Here is a 24,309-nt window from a genome sequence, read left to right as displayed (position 1 = left end):
AGCGAAGCTGCCCAGGTCGGAGCAGCGTCCCGTCCCTCCGGAGGAACACAGACGGCGACCACGCTCTCCAATCGAGCCCACCGACGTGTTTTTTCAGGCAGCCGCAGCTAGCAACAACGTGCGCTGCTAGCATATAGCATGTCCAAGGGATTGAAGGCCGCAGACCTGCCTTGGAGACGAAGATCTCCCTCTGTAAGCAGCTGACGCCAGCTCAACATGTGTGCCTCTCCCACGGTTTGCCTTGTCGGGGACTGCAGCGCGGAGGACGATGACCCAACGATCCACCTGGCTTCGTTACTCCCCTCGCTGCCGGAGAATCTGCACAAGACCTGATGAAGCCCATCGCGGACGCGCTGTTCAGAGCAGCTTCAAACCATGCTGGCGAAGTGAAACAGTCGGAGGAGGTGCCAAAAGCTGTTCGCCACCTCATCAAGCCGCGCGGCCCACCCCGTCCCCGCTGGAGGGACCGTCGCGAGCAAGTTTTCGATTTTTCCACGGCCGCGGCTCTCGCTGAGTTCCACCACCAGCCCCGCCCGTCAGAATCCAGCCCTCTGCACTCCGGCAGCCTGCAGCTCAGCGTTTCCCCAGAGTTCGCCTGCAAGACAGCGCTCTGGGCAAACAATCGCAGAGCTCATGAGAGAGAAAGCTCTCAAATGACGGTCTCCGGAGGGTGTGTGTAAAAGTGACACGAAAGTTGAAATAAATCATCATTAATGATCCAAGTGTCTGTTTTTTAGCCAGTCTGTAAGCCCGGATCAGCTCACAGCGGCCGCACACATAAGAGCGCACTCGTGGGATGAAACAGCCCCACACACGAGCCGGTGTCCTTAAATAAAGGTTTTTAACTCACCGTCGCTCTAAGACATGACGAGTCGATCACAGAACAGCCTCCACACATGAGCCGGTGTCCTTAATTAAAGGTTTTTTAACTCACCGTCGCTCTAGACATGATGAGTCGATCACAGAACAGCCTCCACATGAGCCGGTGTCCTTAAATAAAGGTTTTTTAAACTCACCGTCGCTCTAGACATGACGGGTCGATCACGGCACAACGGTAAGCGAAAATAACTCATTACCAACTAGAACTGCACGATCCTCACTCAAGCGGTGTCAACTCGCACTCGTGGGATGGAACAGCCTCCACATGAGCCGGTGTCCTTAAATAGGGTTTTTAATTCACCGCCGCTCTTGACATGACGAGTCGAACACTAAGATGACAGCCTCCATCCAACGGTGCTGCGTTGATGCTGGCGCACACAGCTGCCGGCGCTAACCAGCTCACATCGGTATAAATGTGGTCCGCAGGCTGGTCCGGGTGGGGGTCCTTCTCTCTCAGCTTTCGGCAGCTCACCGCAGCTTAAACGTGAAGCAGCCGAAGAACCCGGTAATGAGTCTCCCTCCAGCGCGCGCCCCTCCAGCGAGAGCGGCGCGCGTCCCTCCAGAGAACAACGTGTGCTCCCGCGGGGCTAAGCAGCCTTCACTCCAACAGCACGGTGTAAATGAAGTCACGCCCTCCGCCTTTCAACGTTCGCACAGCGACGTCAAACGCGCAGCTCACCGCGTCATCAGCTGTCACACGCTTCGCCTTCAGCTCAAGTCTCGCCCGGGGTCACACAGAAAACATTCCCGCGACGCATGACGGCGGTTGAGGGACGGACTGCTGACAGCCGTACAAAACATGACGCATCATTAACGCACGTTCATCCACGAACGTTACGTAGAGTGGCTAAACATGCTCGCCGTTTTTCAGATGGATGGACAGGGTTTATGCAAATGGTACAAGTTACAGTTTGCAACCCGAACCCCTCCATTCAGAGGAGTTATATAAACGGTCCCGTCATCATCATCAGACTGATTCTCTTCCCTAAATGCAGAAATCCAAGTGTTTTCTGATAAAAGTAATCTACAGAGTTCCCCAAGGGAGAGAAAACACGAGGGTTTTTACTCACGGATCGACCGTTCTTGGATCTGTTGTTTAACATCCAGAGAACGCATACCGATCATCCTAAAACACAGAGACGAGAGTTTTTTGTTTTACCTGGATGATCTGCGGATCCTGTCACTTCAGACAGGAGGCGCTGATGCAGGATCAGGTGTTGACATCACACCTGTTAATCTGGGCTTCGCCATAAGTGGAAGGAAGCTCGATTTTCCCGGCCCTGACATTTGTTTTCTGGAGTGGAATTAAATTCAACCACCATGAAAACTCGTTTATCACATGAGACGCCTCTAGAGGTGTTTTTGCACGTCTGCATGTGGATCCAGTAAAACAAACGACACATGATCATTGTCTTTTCCTCTGTGGAAGCAGACCTCCGACTCTGGGGAAACACCTTGTTTTTCTATCAGAGGGAGTCCCCCTCAGCAGACCCACGTCATGGGTCAGTCTTCACAGACACGTTGCTGTCAGGCTGGGGGGGGGACATACCTATCTCAAGCAGTAGGGGCGCTGTGGCCCCACTACACATCAGCCCACATCAATGTTTTGGAGTGTCGCACAGTACTGAATGTGATTCAACACCTTGCTCCTGTGCTACAGAATCAACACGTGTTGATTCACACAGACATCATGATGACTGCTGCGTACATAACCATCAGGGTATGCGTTCAGCCAGATGTTACACATTGTGCGAAAGCTACTGAGTTGGGTTCATCAAAACCTGCTTTTATTAGAGCGGTTTACATATCCGGTGTTCTGATGTGACGTCCAAGGGCGGCCCACGTTACGTGGACCGGATCCTCCATCCGGATCTGATGTTTCCAGACGCAGCAGAAGTTGGCAAAGCAGCTGTGGACCTGTTTGCGATGCGAGAAGAACGCTCAATGTCAACTACGGTTTTCCCTGAGCCCGCGAGACGATCCATCGCTGGGGGGGGACGCATTTGCTCACAGTCGGTGGCCCAAAACGCTTTTTACGCGTTTCTTTTCCCCCACCTCCTCTGTTTTTTACGGTCCATGAACCGAGTTCAAGAGGAGGGATTGACAGCTCTCCTGGTGGCTCCCGGCGTGTGAACGCACCATGGTTCCCAGGCCTGCAACGTCTGTTGTTGGGTCGCCGTGGAACTGTCATGGAGGAAGGATGCTCTCCTTCAGGCAGGAGGAGCGACCAAGAGTTACCCAGAAATGGGTCAACACCGGTGGGTCTGACCGCTGAGCGGTCCCACTTAGAGGATGGGTCTCCCTCAGGAGATAGTGTGCACAATTCAAGATTCACGTGCTGCATCTACCACAGTTCTGTACACATCAAGGGGACGGCTTTTCAGCGCTGGTGCACAGAGAAGTTTTAGAGACCACTTCATGCCTTTTAGGCGGCGTGTTGTTTTTCTACAACAGCTGATGGATAGGGAGTTGGCTTTCAGTACGCTTTAACGTACGATTGCAGCCATCTCTTCCTGCCACAAAGGGTTTGGAGACAGAACAGCTTTTATCACCCGCTGATGAAGCGGTTTCTAAAAGGTGTACAGAGATGTAGGCCTGTTTTCACGCCCACTTGTTCCACAGTGGGTTTAACGCTGGTCCTGCGAGCCCTGATCAAAGCTTCAATTGAGCCTCTGGATCAGGTTTCATTTAAATTCTTGTCTCTTTTAACAGCCCTGTTGCTGGTTTTAACACCCGCTAAGAGGATAAGTAATTATCTGCCCTCTCTGTTGCTTCGTCATGCCTTAGAATTAGGCTGACGGGCAGCTCAGCTGATTTAAGACCAACCCAGCTTTTATGCCTAAAACATCACGAGCTCTTTTAAATCAAGAGTGATATCGTTGGAGGGGTTTTTTTCCCCCCACAGATCAGAAGAGGAAGCATCTGTTCATCTTCTCTGCCCGGTGCGGGCGTTGACGTGTTACATAACGCACACAGCTGCAATGCGTTTCAAACTCAACAATTGTTTGTGCATTATAGAGATGCTTCTGCAGGTCGCCGTTATCCATCCAGCGCTTGTCACACTGGCTGTGTGAGGCCTTTTCTGAAGCCTACAGAGCATCAGATTTAGGGCCTCCTGTCAACCTCTAAGCACATTCGACCAGGGGTATCGCATCTTCGACTGCTCTGCATAATGGTATGTCAATGTAGGACATTTGCACTGCGGCTGCATGGTCAACACCCTGCTCATTTATTCGCTTTTACCTACGTGATGTAACGGCTCGTTCCATGACACATTCTGTCCTTAGTGCTCTAACAGAATGAATATTATTGTTCTCATGGAACTCTGTTTAAGCTCACTTCTGTCTGCATGCATTACAGTGTGAGATGTTGTTATCAGTCACAGTTGTGTCTGTGTTTCTGGTTCTATTGTCACTAATCAGTTCATGATTATTGTTACCAATCAGTTCATTTGATTATTTATCAATTCATGGACATTAATCTGTTTATACTGTTCAGCCATGAACCAGTTGGTTCATGCCCCCCTCCCCCCCCTCTTTTCAACTTCCTCTTCCCGTTGAAAGTTTTTCCGGGGTATTCATGCTTGTCAGAACGCATAGTTACACAACATGCGTCTGTGCATGGCACATAATTACGCGATGCGTAGTTTATGCACACGGGGAGCTGAGTGACAAGACGTTTTTTGGGCAAGCTTCCGCTTCTTACTGTGTTCGAATGGACCCAGTGAGGCGAGGACCACATCCGCTTCGCCCTTAAACCATCAGCGACAGCCTTAAAGGGCGAAGCCTATATGAAATAGAACGTTGGTTACGTACTGTAACCCCAGATTCTATGAATATAGGCGTAGCCCTTTAAGCGTCGGGCCTCACTGGCTCCTAAATGGCTGAAGAAAAAGCTATTTTGGGAGCCGATTTCCCGCTCTTAACGTAATTTATACGGACCGGGTGGGCCCACACAGCAGGTGGGCGTGGACTAATTTTTTTCAGTGCTTATGCTCTGCATAACGGGATAAACCATCAGCGACAGCCTTAAAGGGCTACGCCTATATTCATAGAATCTGGGGTTACAGTACGTAACCAACGTTTGTGTAGCAGTTCAAAAATGTATTAAGACTGAAATATACAACTTACACACGTACTCAAAGTTGAAACTTGGTTTTACTTTGGCTCAGTGGAGAGTCCTGTTGACTGAGTGAACATTTTTTTAATTCGATTGGCCCAGAAAACCGTTGTTTCCCCGTGTTTGGACCCGATGTTCCTGAATTTTTTTAAACGCTGCTGTAAGATGTTACTCAGGCTCAAACGCGTCCACAGGAAGTGACCCAGCACGGACAGACCGGGGCGTGCAGAGCACAGCGTCAAAAGCAAAAGCAGTGAGGCAGACTCAGAGCGTGCTAAAGAAGCCGCTGAGAGCTGGAGATGGTTTGAAACTGTTCGATTGTTTACCTGCCCTGGTGAAGGACGGGACGGTTCCGAGGCAAAGGGCTCTGTTGAGGCGTCCAGGCAGAGTGGAAGGAGACGGCCTGCGCTCGCGAGGACCGTGATGGCGGTTGATGAGCTTGGAGAAGTTGGGGGGTGGGGAGGGGACGAAGGAGTCTGCCATGTCGGGGGTGAAAAAAGGAGGGTGGCTGCTGAAAGGTGGGGCCGCAGGGCCGCCTGCAAGATATCTGCAACACAAGAGCAACGTAACGGTCTACGACCTGCAGTCAAGAGCTGAAGAACGGAGACACAAACATGCACTAAAACGTTCCCAACTAAAATTATTCCATTATCAAATTTGGCTCCACTGGTCTGTGAATTGTTTTTTTTTAAATGGTTGAGTTTTACAACAACAAACAATAAAATGCACAATTCCAAACGGCAATATTGCATATTTAAAATGACATGTAAAAAATAAAACAGCTGTAATGAGCTCCAAGGCAGTCTGCAGCAAGACATGCAGCCTTTGCAGCGGATTTAATTAGTTTTTTTAGGTGAACACTGAAGAAACACTTCAATAATGGCAATACGCATCCACACGTAGTCAGATTTTTTTATTTTTTTTTCATTCAACCTTTATTTATACAAGTTAGTCTCATTGACTCATTTTCAAGAGAGACCTGTTTTAGACAAACCACAGATAAGGTACAAACAATAAACAGCCATAAAATGCATATAAAATGAAAAGTAGTGTTAAAACTAAAGTCAAGCTACATTATAAAACGAGGTCAAATACTAAAAACAAGAACATGCCTGCACTGATTTTTGCCTTGAACTTAATTGTTTAAAATCCCTTAGAGAGGTCAAAGTCGACAACGTCAGATCTTTTTGTAAGATGTTCCAGGAAACAGGAGCAGAGTGGGAGAACTTTCTGCCAAGTTCAGTCTGCACCGAGGGGACGCTGCGGGTAATAATGTCTTGAGAGCGCACGCTGTAACTGCACTAGGAGGCGATGCATGAAGGCAGCAGACCAAGGAGTGATTTTTAAAGATGAAAATGTACCAGTGAGAGTCTACATGAAGTTAACGATGACCAGTTAACCAGTGAATACAGGGTGCAGTGATGGGTACGATAGTTACAACCAGTTATGAATCTTAGCGCGCCGTGATAGACCACGTCCAACATCTGCAGGGAGCTTGTAGGAGCGTTCATGTAAATAATGTCACCGTAGTCAATGGACGGTAGGAACATAGCAGCTACAAGGCGTTCAGAGTTAAACAAGATCTATTTCTGTAAAAGAAACTCCGTTTTTATTTCAGTTCCTTTAAGTTTTCGACATGCGGCTTAAAAGGGAGATGTGCATCCACCAAGATTCCCAAGTATTTGTAAGAATCAACAAACTCAACAGGAACATCGTTCGTAGACAAGACAGAAGGAAGAACTGCTGGGACAGACTTCCTGTTTGAAAACAACAACCCTTTGCTTTTATCAGCATTTAGCACCAATTTGAGAGACGGAGCTCAAACTTGGGAGATTTGAGCCAAGAAAAAAAGCTACGCTAGTTTTAATCAGAACAATTACTTTTATTCTAAATTCAGTGCAAAACAGAAAACGCTGATGAGGAACATGAATAAGAGGGTGTTTGTGTCGTCAAGAAACAAGCAGAAGCTCTTGTCTTTCTCTAACTGTTTATTAGAATCAACATACAGCAAGCATTACTACAGACAATTCTGAAAGTGGCACAAATACATAAATCTGGCTCCCAGTTACAATATCACTTGGAGTACGATGTAAGAAACTCAGCCGCAACAAACCTTCGTGTTCATCGTTGCTACAGAAATCAAACAGCTTTTACTTTAAAACCACAGATTGTTGTTGTGACTTACTGATGTAAGAACGAAAACACAAAGATTAAACCGAGACAAACTGAACTGTGTAACACGACACACAATTTGGCAATTTATTAACTGAAGCTCCTTTTATAAACCGCCTCATCGAAGGCTTCTCCTCCATACACAGATAAATCACATGTTCCAAAAACACAGAGCAGAAAACACACTTTTAAAGAAAGCTCTCGTTAAATATTGTAAAATGGGTTTGTGAGTTTAATAAATAGTAGCTTAAACATATATATATATATATATAACCTGAATGAAGGCAGTGCTTTTAAAACTAAATGCTTTATTCGTGCAGCTTATGTAAATACAGAAATTTGATTAAGAGTAAACAAAACAAAGACAATAAAAAATACCCAGGCCACACATAAATACAGAACAAGCTTTTTGGCCACAGCATGCTAAACTTTAGCACGTTGCAAAGAGGCGAAAACACAGTGTCTGATGCATCTTCTGCTTATTTTGAGAACACGCACACAATCAGGGGTTTCAGTTGCACTGAAGTATTCAAATAAATATCAAAATACTCCACCTGTACAGCAATATTTGGTAGTATGAGGTGTCGGTTTACTCAATACACTACACTGAAATTGTTTTTAGATTTTATAGATTTTATAACGAAGATGAAAAAAAAGTAGGGATGCACGATATTGGGATTTTTGGCCGATATTTTATCACTTATTTGGCCGATAACCGATACCCGTACGGATATTTTTTCCCCTAGACCTACTTACAGAGACTACACAGCTTTCTTTGCTGTGGAATTAAAATACTACATTAATCTGCATGGTCTTTGTCAGTTTGGCCTGCTACCAAATGTGGATGCCAAAAAGGGTGCTGAAAATGATGTAACACTATATAAACATATAATGTATATTTAAAAAATAACAGCGCCTTTTATATTGGTGAGTTATTTTGATGAAATGGCCGATGTCCAATATTTAACTTTATCACTAATATCGGCAGATACCGATACCATGCCGATAATATCGTGCATCCCTAAATATAAAGAGATCAGCCACAACAATAAACAGAAAGTTAATTACACTACATGCCATCAAATCTTTCCGTACACCCAACAAACTACATATTTAATGTGAAACAAACAGTCAATACCAGCAGCTCTGAGAAAATTACTCCAACACGCAAACCCAGATTATTTTAACACTGGTACCACCACACTAACCAGAGTTAATAGAGTTTGTAATTAATTACACATTTTCAAATTATCCAATACAAAAAAAAAAAAAAACCCAAACAGCAACAAACATGTAGTGAAAAGTTAGCGTGTACAATGTTCGAGTATTTAATAGATGAACAAATGAAAATGTTGATCGGTTGTGGAGTCAAGAGAAAAAACAAGTTAATTCGATGGAAATGTAATTTTAATTTTTAAGATAAACCACGAAAACTAGGTTCAATTCTGTCTCTACTTTTTTTGAAAATAAATAATGAACTTCAGGGAAAAATATTAAGATCATTTATGTTTACTGATCTGAGCGCCTGGTGTTTGAACGTTTCATGCACTGAACCAACAAAGCGAACAGAACTAACAGTAAATGCTAAAAGCAGCCGTGTACCTGACAGGAAGTCCTCCATCAGCAACAACTTTCAGCTACAGGTACAGGCATACTGAGAAAAATATTGCCAATTTGAGTGTAAAAATGTCCAAAAATACAATTTAATTCATGATCAGGAACATACAACAGTATGTGAGAATAGGAGGCTGGCTACATTCATACTACAATAAGTTCTTAGTGCCTAAAACCTTTGTCCTATACAGATAACATATTTCTAGACTTTTTTGGGGGGGGTAAAACTGGGAATTAATTCAAGTAATAGACACTAATAAAGCACCGTCTACACAGAGATCACAGCAGAATGGGCACAAACGGCAAAAAACACAAGAGTTTTTAGCTAAAAAAGGGATCAAGTATTGAGTCCATGTAGACAAAAGTTAGATCTTCATAACGCCGTTTTACCAAGTTACTCTACATCACAGCATATACTGTAACACGTGCACTAATAGATCAGATTTCAGCACGAGTGATTCTTATTGGACACTTTCTATCACATTACAGTCACAAAACCAGAGACCACTCGAAGGGTTTACCTGCGAACTCTGTGACTCAGGCAGAAATGATCACATTGTTAAAGAGGCTTTCTTCAAAGCTTAAAAAATAACTATAGGATTAATAAATATGTCAACATTCCCCACACACCCCAAAATAATCATCTGAGCTCCTCTTCAGCTGTAGATGATGTGCAATACATAACTGAACAACAACTACAACTTGTGTCTTAAAAAAATACTGTTTCATGCAATAATCTGTAGTTAGTGGAACAAAACTCAGTTAATACATATATTAGTAAATAACATCTTTAGATACTCCCAGTAGTGTAGATCACAACAGGTAATACTAGGTAGGAATGTGAATACTAGTTTTAATATACTGATTAGAATAAAAAACAACTTCAATGGTATTTTAACTGGTAAGATCAGTCCATCACAAAGTTGATTTGGTGAAATACTTTAGACCAACAGGATTAGGTTGAAAGAAACTTTCAGAAATCACATCATGATTATTTTCTAAAAAAAAAAAATGTGTAGCTTATATTGAATATGTTAGCTTAGAAACATTTCACTTTAGGTTTCATGATTTAAAATAAAAATGATGAGGAAAATCTTTCAAACTGTCAGTAAATAAGAAAACAGTGCAAGGCTGTTTCTTTTCCCAAGTTTGAATCTTCCAACCTTCTCGTCACAATTTACCACTCACATTTCGTTATCTCACAGTAGAAATCATTCTCACAACAGAGGACAGTGAAGTGAACAAGGACACAACAAAAACTGGATTTCCTCAAATAAAAACCAGGATTTTGGAGTACTGGACCAAGCATTTAGTATTAACCTGCAGTGATCCAATATTATTTATCTGTCCTAAACCACTTTGGATCAGTGCCTTCAATAAATGTACGACATGCATACACATCTTTCACAGTAAAAGCTCTGCCAACAACAGAGGGGGTTGGTACACCTAAACCAAATTGTGTTTTTAACTTGATAACACGCAGGAACGTTTAAGTGGATTTTAACAGCATCAGCTACAACTTTTTCCACGAGTGGGTTTGACAGAGAAATTAAATTTGTCATGGTTGAAACCACTGCAGCCCTTTTTCCATCCACTTTTACTGCGGAATATGAACGTAAAATAACAGCTGAAGAACGAGATAAAAAGGGTAGTTAGAAAGGTTTTTCTGCATAGTGTGTTGTCGATTTGTATTCAAAAATTCTAACAATATTTATATAACCGATTCATATCATACACCTTGTCATTATTTCCTGCCTAAATATATTTTAAGTTTGCAAACAGAAAAAAAAAAAGTAATCTGTTTCAAATGGCAGATCACAGATTTTAGGACTTTGCCATACTTTTGATTCAACTTTATGGCATGAGCTTTGTACTCTTAAATTCAACACAAAATGGGAAGTATAATAAAAATAAATTTTAAGGAGGATTTTGGTGGAGAAAGGCAGAATAGCATGAGTACACTTTTCAGAAATTATGAAAAACGTGGGGAAAAAAAGTGACAATTAAACTGAAATCAAACTGAAAATTCCTGATTTGGTTACTAAGGATTTTCTTGTTGTAATGTCTTATCACAAGGACTAATTGATAAACATAAAAAAAACCAGTATCTAGTACAAGTCGGGTACCCCAAACAGCTAAAGCAAACAAAGGTCTTTATTTGAGGAAACGCACAAAACTGATCAGTTATGTACTCAAGCATGTTTTGATCTGATTACACAAAAGAACGCAGAGTGAAGGCTCCCAACTTTCAGACCCAACGTGAACACACATTACTGCTCAGGTTCTGACCTTCGGTATCGGGCTCGTCGCGGACCCAGTGGTTTGCGAGTTGCAGCAGCAGCAGCAAAGCTGACTAGGCAACAAAGGGAGACGGTAACAAGCTTGGCTGTGTCCATCCAGTTCGAGGTATTCGTCAGATAGCTCTCAGCCAGGTGGAGGCACAAGATGGAGAACCACAGAACTGAGGCCACAGCATCAATTCTCCTCAGCCTGAAAGAGCACAAGACATGAAAAACATGGTACAGAATCGATCCAGGTTTTAAAAAAATAAAGGCATGATAACTGCTTACCTCACAGGTCCTGCTAAGAAGATAGCTGTGAGACAAGTCAACAGGCCAGCAGAGACTACCCCCAGCTGGTTGTCCCTTCCATGCTGCCACATTATCCTGGTATTCTCTACGGCCTTGTCGGGGAAAAACTCCAGCAGACTCTGCCATACGAACATAGCTGCACTGCTGTTGTTAGAGGTGGATTCATTCTTTAATTGAGGCTTGGGAGGAGCGACACCACCACTTAATGTTTGTGACCCACTTGGTGAGACCGATTGTTCCGGCAATTCGTAGAGAGACACAGCAAGCAGGAAAGCACTTGTGAAGAAAACGAGGATCCGTAACAGTATGACCCCTGTTGGCGAGGACAGAGAATGGGTGCTCTGTGGGAGACAATTTTTTTTATTATTAAACCTGGCATAACAGAACATGCAGCACGGAGGAAGCAGACTATTGTTCATCCACAATGATGTATTTTGTCAGTGAGCCAAACTTTAATTAAAGAACTGCTTAAATACAAAATGTAGATCATTGACACGTTAGCTCTATTGAAATTAAAAATATATATTTTGAATATGATTCATCATTGATGTAAAATACATAACCTGGTGAACAGGAAGTGTCAATAATAAATAGCTGAAACAATCTGCACAAGTTCTTTGTGTAAATGTTCTTAGAATGCACAGACATGTCAAAAATCTATTAAGTAATATCTAATGCAAAAGCAATTATCAAAACGTACTTAATTGAGCTCATATGTATAATCTAAATTTAAATTAAAACTGTTAATGTGCCACTGAAGAAAACAGCAATTTTATGGCAGTATTCATAACACGTTTTTTTTTTAATCATGTTTGATTGTATAGTAGAATTTGTTTTTGAGATGATAATAATGAGAATTTTTTTACTCCTCTTTTTACACATTTATTATTTAAGTATAAAATTAGCTCTTCTATTTTGACAGTTTTGCACTGACCTTTACAAACTCCGTGTCAGACTCTCGAGTGCGTCGAAGCTGGTGATTTAGGAGCACCGTGCGAAGCTGGCGGTTTTGGTATTTAATATAATATTCCACTGCTGTCTGACATGGTCTGCATAACTTATAAGTCTGCTCTAGGTGATGCTTGTAGGCTTCGATCTCCTCATCATAGTTGCCCTAAACCAGAAACAAAACATATTCAGTTGGTATTATACATTCTTTTGACATTTGATATAAGTAGAACATATTGGACAAAGTACGTACATCATCCCTGGGGATGTATGAAGCCAGCTGTTTGATTTTTAATGATTGGTTGTTATTGCACTTCCTGCACAGCAGCATCTGACAGTTGACCCACTGCAGTGACTTGGGTGTCTCAGCGGATGGAAGACCTCCAGATACGCCGTGATTCAGATGCTCCATGTACTGAGCTGGGATGGGTTTGTTGTAATCTCCGTTCTAACAAAAACAAGCAAAAGGACAACCATAAATAAAGATTGCTTAAAAAAAAATTACTGTCATGTGTGATCTTGAAACTTACCTCTTGGAAACCATTGTACTGGTCACAGTTAGGACAGTCCCAGCAATTTCTGTTTCCATAAGGCACCACTGTGTTCTGATCACAGAACCAGCAGTTAACATTTGCATGAGTGGGCTTCTTTCTGTAAAAAAGAAACAAGTTTCATTCCATTATAATCTCAAACAAAAAAACTGATACATATTCCTATGTGGGACCCACAGTCAGCACATATAACCTGAATGAATGTAAATAGATATTTCAGAATGCAAGCAACACCCCCGTTAATGTTTACATATTTTTTCCTATACAAACACAAAATTGTTAAAGGCAAAACTCTTGAAAAATGAACTACAAACATGGAAAAAAAAGCTACATAATTGTTAGGCACAGACATTAGGTTTTAAGTCCGTTCAGCACAACTTAAAGTATTTCTCTGGACATTTTCAAGTTAGTAAAAAACACATGCTTTCAAACTGTAGCTGACTACATCCATATGTTCAGATGAGATTTGTTCCAGTTAAAAAACAAACTGACTGAACTGGCTTGTGTAACTACTTTAAATACATTTTTACCAACTAGCAACATATCCTGTTTTACGTTTAACTTTACCAGTGTGATCATGGAAGGTGGAGAACAAAGTTTACATTAGATAAATGTGCTCATAAAACCTTTCAAACGTAGTTTACAAAATGTCAACAAACTGCTTGGTGAGTGCACTTTACATGGAGTAGCTACCTACGTTAGCATACAAGCTAGCGAAATTCAACGGCTGCTAATGATCAAAATCAAATGCACTTACGAGTTTTTGTCTTGCAAATACGTTTCTTAATTAAAACATAGTTGCTTTAAATTATGTTCTAAATTATTAAAATGCTCTTTGTGATGACATCGAAAAGCAACAAATCATTTGGATCCAGAACCTAAACACAATACCTGTTAGCGATCTTGTACATCAGCGCTCCGCCTGCGATAACCGCAGTAGCTCCGACTCCACTGTACATTAGTTCAGGATATTCTAACAGAAGTTTGTTAAATGTGTCCATTTTCTTTACGGAAATTAATCGAAAGGTTATGCTGTCCAGTTTGTGGAGGTAAAACACCGCGCCGTAGCGCACGCGGTAAGCGATTTCTTTTGTTCACGCCCATGAAACGGAAACGGAATATGCGTAACACCTGGCTGCGTTCCAATATGTTTTATCCCTTCTTTTATGGTTCACATTTTAACGTAAAATTAATATTGTTTCATTTTATTACATGTATATACCCAGCAGAAATAGCTTTAAATTATTTTTAATTTTGTTTGTTATATTTTAATGTATATTTTAACTTTTCGCGAAGGACAAACCGAGTGGAAGCAGTATTGGAATGGGACTTCCTCGATGCTTGCTGCATTCGGTGGTAACTGGTAAAATAAAGTTCTACATATTTATCTAAAAATAACCGGAACGCAAAACGCCACGAGTTAGCTGTTAAATTTTTATTTGTCGGTAAACCGAACAAAGTTTCACAACATCCTTTTTTTTTTTTTTTTACAATATCTAAAGGTAGGCTTTAATTTACTAGTAAAATAAAACTCTTTCTTACGGTGTTCATGAACACACCGGACAATAGCGCGCTCGAACACTGTTTATTTCCTTGTTTAGGTAAACAATATGTGTTGATATCAAAGCAACAAAACAGTCTTGAGGTACCTTTTGACATATTTGCTACACATTTTTTCCACTTCCAAGGCGCAACAAAAGCAACACATAAGCACTCCACCCAATCTAAATATTAAATATGTTATATATTAATTTAAAATCTGTACTCGTGTAATTACAAGTTCCAGATTTTTCAAGTAAATTATCTACTTTTTCAAGTTTGTAAGCTATTTTATGAGTGGGATGAACTTTTGTGGTTTTTATGTATGAAATCAGTCAGTTTAGTTACTGTATGTATTACTACATGATAATAATAATAATGATCATAATAGCTGGGACTGAGTCAATAAAAGGTATGTCATGCAAAAATAACATTTTATTTTAACAAACATATAGTTCACATTAAGAAACATTCGTAATCAAATAAAAACCTGCTTCAGTTCCATCAAATGATGGGGCAGCTCCAATAAAAAAAGAGGAAAAACAATAAATATGGAACCAAATATTCAAAAATACAAATGCAAAAAAAATATAGAGCAACAACAGATCATTTCAAACAGTTCTTTCGTTTCCAGTTCATGACTTTATTTTATTACCAATTTGTCATGCAGTAAATGTTATTTAGGCTTTTTGAACAGCAGCCTGGAGGCTACAAAAACAGCCAAACTTCAGCTCAAACACGAGAACAGCCAACAGTTTGGCACCTCATCCTCTGACAGCAGAAGTGAAATGATGGAACAGATGAACTCGAATGTCTGTCAGGACTCAGGTCCCTAAAGGTCCGAGAAGTAAGCCAGGGGCGCCAGGGACGTGAACTGCTGGTAGTTGCAGCCCACAGAGACCGTACCCCCGTCCGGACTCACGGGCTGGGTCACCCCGCCATATGGGTACCCGTTGCGTGGAACCAGAACCGACGGGTGGCGGTTGTAGGTTCCGTAGACCGGGTGGAAGTGCGGGTAGCCGGAGCCGCCGGTGGACGCGTTCAGGGTGTGTCCAGACACGGCGTGCGGTCCGGGGTAACCGGTCGTCTGGGTCGAGCCGGGCTGGCACAGCCCCCATGACGCACCGCTCACATAAGGCTGCAGGTAGAGCGGCTCCGGGTACTCCACCGGGGTACCTGCCAGGTAAGGCGCGCTGGGGGGTCTGGGGAGTCTCCTTACCCTCCTCCGACGCCGGAAGTTCCCCTTCTCGAACATGTCTTCAAACGCGGGGTCCAGCGTCCAGTAGCTGCCCTTCCTGTCCCCCCTGCTGTCCCTGGGCACCTTGACGAAACACTCATTCAGGGACAAGTTGTGCCGTATGCTGTTCTGCCAGCCCTTCTTGTTCTTCTCATAAAAGGGGAACTTGGAGATGATGTAATTATAAATCCCGCTCAGAGTGGCTCTCCTGTCTTCGCTGTCCTTGATGGCCATGGCAATTAGAGCCACGTAGGAGAATGGCGGCTTCTCCAGGTGGACCTCCTCACGTGTGGCTTCAGCGGAGCTGCTGATGTCCAGGAGCTGCTTTGGTTTCTCCTCTGCGTCCATGCTTCAGGTAGGACAGCGCGCGCGTGTGTGCGTCCTGCGGGGCCCAGCACGCAGCGATATGAAGCGTCCAGGTGCGCTCACTCCGCCCATTGGTTGATTCACCAGAGACACTCGGCGTCTTTCATCTCAGACTTTTCTCACGCTGTTTATGCTGCACATGTGCGAGCCAGTTGCTGGTGTTTGGGATGAATCGAGGGTCGCAAGAGTGTGTTTTCAAAAAGTCCACATCTTCTCACTTTGTGGTGTCCACCATCAAAGACTGACTTGAAAAGTTTGGACTTATTTTTGTCAAAGTCCCTCACAGCAGGTGGACAAAAGGTCGCACAAAAAAATGCTGGCCTGCTGCATTTCAACACAAGCATGACACAGTTATAATGCAGGCAGATGTTTACATGTGTAAAAAAATTGTTCAAAAACAAGTAGATGTCATCCTCAAAATAAGCTTAGCGTTTTTTAGTCCATATAGCAAAAGATTGTATAAAGATTTAAATATGTTTGTGTGTATATAAACTAATATGTTAGATTGTATTCAAGGTGTAAAAACAAGTGCAACTCATCCGTTGACACAGCCTGCGTGGTTTGTGTGTGTTTTTAACCTTTAACACAGCTTCGTTCATTGTTTCCAGCTCTGAGGTGTGCGGTTGGGTTTTTCCTGAAACACGGTGGATCCACGAGGCGTGCAGGTATCCGAGCCCAGCTCACCGCCCACATGCAGGCCAGGTCTGAACAAGGAGCCTGTTGGTCCGCAGATAATGATCACCTGCTCTGCAGACGGTCTGTCATTCTGAACTGATCAAAAGGTGAGCATCCAGGTGAACAACAAGCTGCTCTCAGGTGAGGCTTAGGTGGCAAATTTGGCCTGTGTTATCAGTAAATCCAATGCAATGCTAAATTAATAACTCCATTGCTTTACAGCATTTGTTTTAAGGAGAATTATTAAGACTCTCAAAGTTTTTTTCTTCCAAAACCTACAAAAATCTACACACAACACCTGCTCCACATTGTCGTCATTACAAACTGGTGCACAATTAGCTTACTGAAGAAACACCTTCAGAAACCTGCTAATTTATCTCTACCTGTGACGCCTGCCCTGAGGGACTCCTTACAATGCAAACATAACACATTCAAAGACATTAGCTTTAAACAAAAACCAACTGGAATTACAAAGCCCTTAAAAATTTGATATTAGGCTTTTTAAATTCAAAGTAAAAGCCCATGTGAGCTTCGTCAATCAATACCAGTGAAGAATAGATGTACTTTTTTTTAAATATTTTTATACCATATAGTACAATTTAAGAAAGTATCATGGTTTTATTATTTCATTTTATGCTTATGTTTAATAAATGTTTTAATGTTAAATGGTTATTGTTGCACCGGGGTCTGAGAGAAATGTAATTTCAATCCTGTGTATGTCCTGTACATATTGCAGTTTTTGACAATAAAGTGACTTTGACTTTGACTTTGAATACAACATAGATCACAACCAGTATGTTTTACAGACCAAAGTCTGTGAGGTGAATGGTTTCAGAGAAATTTAATAAAATATTACAGGTTCTTCCTCATCATTGAACATTTGTCCTTCAGATTTTAAGAAACTGTTCATTTGCACCAATAAGTAAATTTACCAGTAACCTAATTTTGTAATGGAAAATGTACATTAATGACGTGTGTGTAAAATTCATTGCACAAGTTTATGGACTGTCCAAAAGTTATGAGGGAACAAATTATTGTCTTGATGAAGATCAGTGTTGCTTCAAGAAGCTGCACGTTGAGTCAAAGTTGCCATAAGTTCAAGGTGAAAACCAAACAACTCCCATTTTGCATTTACTTTAAGTGAAATATTCTCCTCATGAATCACACCATGTTAATATTGACCACACAAAAGTGATTTTGAAGACAATGTCTTTTGCACCTAAAATGCCAAAATCTTACACTTTTATTCCTCTTTTATCATTTTGCCTTGAATAAAGTTTAGATTCTGTATGTGATCAGAGTGAAGTCACAGTAACTAAGAGCTCAGACCAAACTCTAAACCAGTTTTTCCCCCTAATTTGAATAAAGTAGTTTAACGTGTCCACAGGATGATACGCAATACGCTTCCATAGGATGGTGCTGTAATAAAAAAAAGCAAAAGCGTTGCTATGATGCGCTGAAGGCTCGATCAGTGCATATCTGTAGCTCTTCCCTTATGACAGCTGGGATAAACTCTGCCTCCTGAACAGGTATATAACCAACGAATGAATGAATGAATGAATGAATGAATGAATGAATGAATGAATGAAGCTTTATTTAAATTAATAATGAGAAAGAGCCTCTGTCTCCTGTGCTCAGTTTAAAAAAAAGTTAAAAAAAAATAAGTAAATGAGGCACGGACTCTGTTAATAAAAGTTGTTTCAAATGTAACGGAAAACTATTACTGAGTTAAATAAATTGGCTTAAGGCACATAATGCTAAAAGAAGTGATGCTTAGACATGAGTCCTGATAGATTTAATTTTTTTGGCTTATTTAAACATTTATTCTATGTTAATTATGCATGCCTAATTAAAAAAAAAAAAAAGCTAAGTTTGAATTTAACATAATATTGTTGCAAACTCAGACATCCCTCTCCGCAGTGACACGCTCCAGCTCCTCCGGGGGATTTCCAAGGCCTCTTGGAGACATCCTGACCACATGTCCGAACAACCTCAGCTGGCTCCTTTCAGTGTGGAGGAGCAGTGGCTCTATAGCTCCCCCCGGACGGAGCTCCTCACCTTCTCTTTAAGGCTGAGCTGATGGAAGAAGCTCCTTTTAGCTGCTGTCACGTGTCATGATCCCTAACATACGACCATAGGTGAGCGTTGGAACATAGACAGAGAGCTTTGCCTTTCAGCTCAGCTCCTTCTTCATCACCAGAGACTGGAGCTACGTCCTCATTAATGCAGACTCAGCCCAAATTTTTCCATCCATCTCCTGCCTTATGAATAGATGGATTGTATGGTTTCCAAACCTTGTAAAAAATATGACAAAACCATGCCATTATTGTAATCATTGATTTTTCCTGCAAATGTGATGTGACTCAGTAAATATAGTTTTAAAGCATTTCAGTTTCTAAAGATGGTGTGTATATAATTAAATTTTAATTCTGACATGCTGGTAATGCTCTGAAGCGCATATTAAAATTTATTTCAAAGAACTGACCAAAGATTTGTCACAACTTGGCTGGAAAGTCAGATAAGGACCACAAATAACAATTTTTTTTTTTTTATTAACTTAGGAATGCAGAAATAATCAGAGTCAGAAACTTGAGCAACGAGCTCTAAACAGAAACCAAAGTGTGAACGCAGAGCAAACCAAGAGGAAAAACGATGGCTGGTTTTGTCATTTGTGTAGCTGAGCAGCAGCCAGGTGTGATGACTTCCTCTTCACCTTGGCGTGATAAACTCCGCCCACTCATTACATTCAGGAAATTTACTGCTGACCTTACTCTTTCTGCACAGATAAAGCTTCATCTATTCAGATCATCAACGCTCCTGAACGGTGGTTTAACGTCTTTGTTTTTTCCTGCTCGTTCTGATTTGCGTTGGATATGGATATATATATTAATGTGTGTGTTTGTTTGTGTGCCGCGAGGGTAAAGATCAGGATGTCACAACAGAGCACAATGTTTGTGAGATGAATGGCATCCAACTGCAGGCAGTTCTGTTTTCAGGTTCAACCAGTGGAAGATTCTTCTCTGGGCTTCTGCCTCCACAAACACTGATCTTGTTCTTCAACTTCACATCTTTTCACATAAATGATAACACACTAAACTTTTGTGTCAGATCAACAAATATACTGTTGTTTAAATAAAATATTGTTGGCTATCATTGTGAGTTATACATAAGGGCACCCTCTTTCTTACTAAAATTGCGTATATCTCTCAGACTCTAACATTAACATTAATACATTTTCACGTTCAAGACAAGAACATAGACTGAACAAGTATGACCTTTTTTGGAAAGGTTGTCTTTAAAAAAAGAGCATGCGACAGCAAAGCTTAGGTTTGCTAAATTGCTTCTGAACAAAACACAAGACTTCTGGGACAAAGTCTTCTAAACAGACAATTTACAGCTCAATCAACGAGACAATCAAACACAGCGTATCAGCACCAGCATCTCATAACCGTAGTCAAGCACGGCGGTGGAGGGCTGATAGTTTGGGACTGCCTTGTAACCATGGGTCTGGGGCTGCTCTTGTCACTGATTATATGCTCCTCTGTATAAAACTATACAGGGAGCCATTGGTCTTAAAGTAGGTTCACATTGTGTCTACCATAAATAAACAATCGCATAACGACGTACGTTCGTTTAGATAATGATTTGTCAATTTGTCACATCTGTCAAAACAGAAACATACCAAAGCTGATGACAGAAAAGGCCTTCATAGCACTAAAGCAAATAAAAGATATCATGTTTGGTGGAAAATCAGAACTCAAAAATGCTTGAATATAAAAAAAGCTCATTTATTAATGATAGGGATACACGATATTGGATTTTTGACCGATATCTGATATGCCAATATGTTAAAACTTATTTGGCCTATAATCAATACACTGCATTTTTTCCCCCCTAGACCTACTTACAGAGACTACATTGCTGTGGAATTAAAATACTACATGATTCTGCATGGTCTTTGTCAATTTGACCTAAATGCAGATACCAACAAGGGGCTGAAAATGATGCAACACTTCAACTTGGATTATGTTTAATATCAAATTTATTCATGACATTTACTCTCTCTAACACAATGACAACATTTTCACAAATCTAAACTCAACCTGTTCACAAGTGACAAGTGCACAAGTAGTGCATTAATACTTGACTGTTTCTTAAATTAAAAAATTAGCTTAAAACTGAAGCCTTTTTATATCAGTGAGTTATTTTGATCAAATTTCATTCACAAGAGAGACCTGATTTTAATAAAGAGTGATGACAACAGTGGACAACAAAGACAACAATAGACAATCATAAAGGATGCGTACAAACTGAGATTTTTTTTGTTTGTTTTGTTTTAACAAAATGAAAATAAAATGGTATTTAAAAGAAAATGTAATATAAAAAAAAACCCAGCTAGATTGAAAGGCGGTGTGGAAAACTAAAACACAGGAACATGTCTGCATTGGTTTTTCCCAGGAACGTCACAGATGTTCAAAGCCACTTAGAGAGGTCAAGGTCGAAAGCTTCAGATGAAATTTTATTTGATCTGCTGGGTTTTTCAAAACATCACGAAGACTCAAAGACTGAATAAGACGCACAAGAATAAAACAAACCTCTGTAGTTTGACAGCAAAATGAACACAAACCATATGCGGGTCGTCCTCAGGACACCTGCAAAGCTGCGTCACTGATGAAAGGGGGTTCGTTTTACAGAAGGACGTTCTTGTAGCTCAACGCCAACCGTAGTAATTTGAGGCACCGCTCACAGGCCTCCTTAATCCACAGATTACAAGGATTAAGATGGTCTGGAAGTCTCTCAGTTCAAACCAAAAATCACCATCAAAATCAAACAACCATACATAAATATAATTCTAACCTAACAACAAAAGTTCATCATGCCTATGTTAGGAGTGGTTGCCTCTCATGCGATAAAGTATTTAAGTTTCCTGTTCAGGCCAGGATGTTGCTGACCCGTTCATCTTCCCACAATGCATCACTCTGCAGGGTTCTAGATGACTGCCCATCAACCAGTTCTGTACCAGTCTGTTCCTGCCCCCGCACCTCATTAAAACACTCCAAGCTGTGAATCTTTTTAACTCTAAGCTGCCTAACTTCAAACAAATATAGATTTTTCTTCCACTCTTTTGCATTTTTCATTTGATCCTCAATTATTGCAATCTATTTAGTTTGTCGGTTTATGATTACCTGGAATGTTTCCCTGACGAGAAGTCTTAACCTTTCCTTTAAAGGTTGAAATAACAATGTTTGCCTACATGTCATTTATTCGAACAATGCTTTTGCCAAAATAAAGTCCACATGGATTCCAAAGTGAGATCCAAAGGAGGAAACTCGTTACCGAATGTGTAGCAGTGCATTAAAAAAAAAAACCTCCCACACAGAAGCTAAACACCAGTGTGGCTATAAAAGCCCCGCGATGAAACAAGTAGCGTGTTTTTCTATTTGCACTTCGTGATGACAACTCTTTTCTGACCCACAAAGACTTTCGAGCACATTCCAGTGAAGTTACAGAACAGATTCGACCTGACAGGTGTCCCGTTGAACGGGTTTTCTAACGCAGGTTCAGCCTGCTGCCACATGTGCTCTCTTCTCAGTTCTCACCTTCTTCCACAGAACAGCTGGAAACACAGAGGCCGGTGCACGTTAGCAGTGATGTTTGTGACAACCCCCTGACTAATGCTTTCTATGGAACTCAGAGCTTCTCGTATTTTGTGCAAACCAAGATAAGGACACTGACAAATGCCTGAAAGATTATCTCTGCATGTACCTACAAGTTTTTTTTATTTGATTTTTTTTTTCTCGTTTGTTTGTTTTCCTTGGCATTTGAACGCCACTTCAGTTTTTTCATTACAGTTTCACAGACAAGTTGGCAACCAGGGGTAAAAAAGAAGGCAGAACGAACGCTTCGGTTCATTCGTAGGAACAAATCAGACATAAACATGTGATTCATTATTTGTTGCATTATTTAAGTAAGTAAGTAAATTTTTATTTATATTGCACATTTTACAGGTCAGAAATCCATCAAATCCATTAAATCCATCCATCCATTATCTTTATCCTCGTCTTTCTTTCTTTTTTTTGTCGGGGGGGTCACTGGTGCCCATATCCAGCAATCACTGTGCGAGAGACGGGGGACACCACGGACAGGTCTCCAGTCCATCACAGGGACACATAGAGACAAACGAGACAAACCATTCACTCTCTCACTCACACCTATTTAGAGTTACCAATCAGCCTAACATGCATGTTTTTTGGTCTGTGGGAGGAAACTGGAGTACCCGGAGAAAACCCACACATGCACGGAGAGAACATGCAAACAACGCCCAGAAAGGCCCCCAGGCTGGGATTTGATCCGGCAACCTTCTTGCTGAGAGGCAACTGCTCTACCAACTGTACCAATGTGCTGCTTTATTTTAATCTAACATGCACAGTACTCTGCAATAAACACATACATATATATAAAAAAATAAGTTAACACTATTTATCTGAGGAGCAGACTGCTTTGAGTTTAACTCCATCTTGAGCAAGCATGAAGGCGACAGTGGAAAGGAAAAACTCCCTCATGAGGAAGAAACCTTTAGCAGAACCAGGCTCAGGACAAGCGGTCATCTATTTTGACTGGCTGGGTTTGAGAGGACAGGAAGGAGGAACAGATACACAATGGCAGGTTAATCGCCTGTTAAAATAGAAATAGTATCAAATGAAAACTATTCAATTTTAACTATTCATTTAAGTAAATGAGGTCAATTTGTCCTCCGGTAGTCTAAGCCTCAGCATAACAAGTCATAGCCGTTTATGTCAAACCTTGAAAATAACAACAATCCAAATGTAATGTCCTGCTCAGGGTACAGTATGCATTGTTAAACTGACTGGCTTGTGTTGGCTAATGTTGATGCGCTGTGGTGACCATCTTTAATGGAATTGACTCCAAATATTAAACAGTTGTCAATGTACATGAATTAACTACTTCCTGAAAGTTTCATTAAAATCCCCCCCAGTGTTTCATGAGAGATGCTAACAGACCAATGGGGTTGACTCCGACAGTTCATGCTTTAAGGAAAGTGCTTGTGAGATCAGCTCTGGCAGTCATTTTGAATTAAAATGTTTCCAAAAGTTAATCACTTGTAGATGTACATTTGAACGTTCCATTAAACTCAATCCAGTGGCTCATGTGATATTTTGCTAACAGACGGATAGAGTTGACTCCAAAGAATTAATGGCAAAGCTTTAAACTAAGATCTTGTGCAATCTGTTTGCACTCGAAATATGTGTTGGGGTCTGTTTCAGCTACAGCCACATTAAATTTTAGTTCTTAAGCATGGAAACATACAGGAAACATGCTTATTTCATTCATTACTCTCTCCTGCCATCTTGTTGACATAAAAAACATGCCATTCTGAGTTTTTTTTTGTTTTGTTTTTTACATCTGAGTGTAAAGAAACATTAAATAGCATACATACTCATAAAAGACCAAAACGAAAAAAGTTCATATGTCATTTTTGGATAATGCAGATACATGATGATTGCTGTAAACGTTCATCCCCGTCTCTACATTTTAAAGATGTCCACATAATTCATCAGCTATCTATGTCAATATGCTTATAAGTGCTAAAAGTTAG

General features: G+C 41.1%; 2 protein-coding genes across 2 annotated transcripts in view; both read right to left on the bottom strand.

Moving 5' to 3' along the window:
• tmem201 (transmembrane protein 201) overlaps positions 1–13,964 on the bottom strand; it is an 18,664-nt gene extending 4,700 nt beyond the window's left edge. Inside the window, exons 1-7 of the mRNA XM_037684236.1 lie at positions 13,766–13,964; positions 12,854–12,974; positions 12,577–12,771; positions 12,310–12,489; positions 11,355–11,716; positions 11,074–11,274; positions 5,325–5,545 (exon numbers count right to left, since the gene is read on the bottom strand). Of these exons, the coding sequence (XP_037540164.1) occupies positions 5,325–5,545; positions 11,074–11,274; positions 11,355–11,716; positions 12,310–12,489; positions 12,577–12,771; positions 12,854–12,974; positions 13,766–13,875 (1,390 nt within the window). The 5' untranslated portion in view covers positions 13,876–13,964. The remainder of the gene's footprint in view (positions 1–5,324; positions 5,546–11,073; positions 11,275–11,354; positions 11,717–12,309; positions 12,490–12,576; positions 12,772–12,853; positions 12,975–13,765) is intronic.
• Positions 13,965–15,245: 1,281 nt separating this feature from the next.
• On the bottom strand, positions 15,246–16,021 carry foxl2l (forkhead box L2-like). The gene has a single exon (XM_037684235.1). It carries the CDS (start codon positions 15,996–15,998, stop codon positions 15,246–15,248), a length of 753 nt encoding a protein of 250 aa, XP_037540163.1. The 5' UTR covers positions 15,999–16,021.
• Between the last annotated feature and the right edge of the window lie 8,288 nt (positions 16,022–24,309).

The sequence above is a fragment of the Nematolebias whitei genome, chromosome 11 (genome assembly GCF_014905685.2).
Source record: "Nematolebias whitei isolate Nwh7 chromosome 11, NemWhi1, whole genome shotgun sequence".
Taxonomy (NCBI): Eukaryota; Metazoa; Chordata; class Actinopteri; order Cyprinodontiformes; family Rivulidae; genus Nematolebias; species Nematolebias whitei.
The sequence above is the reverse complement of the archived record's forward strand: the minus strand, read 5'-3'. Positions and strand labels throughout refer to the sequence as shown.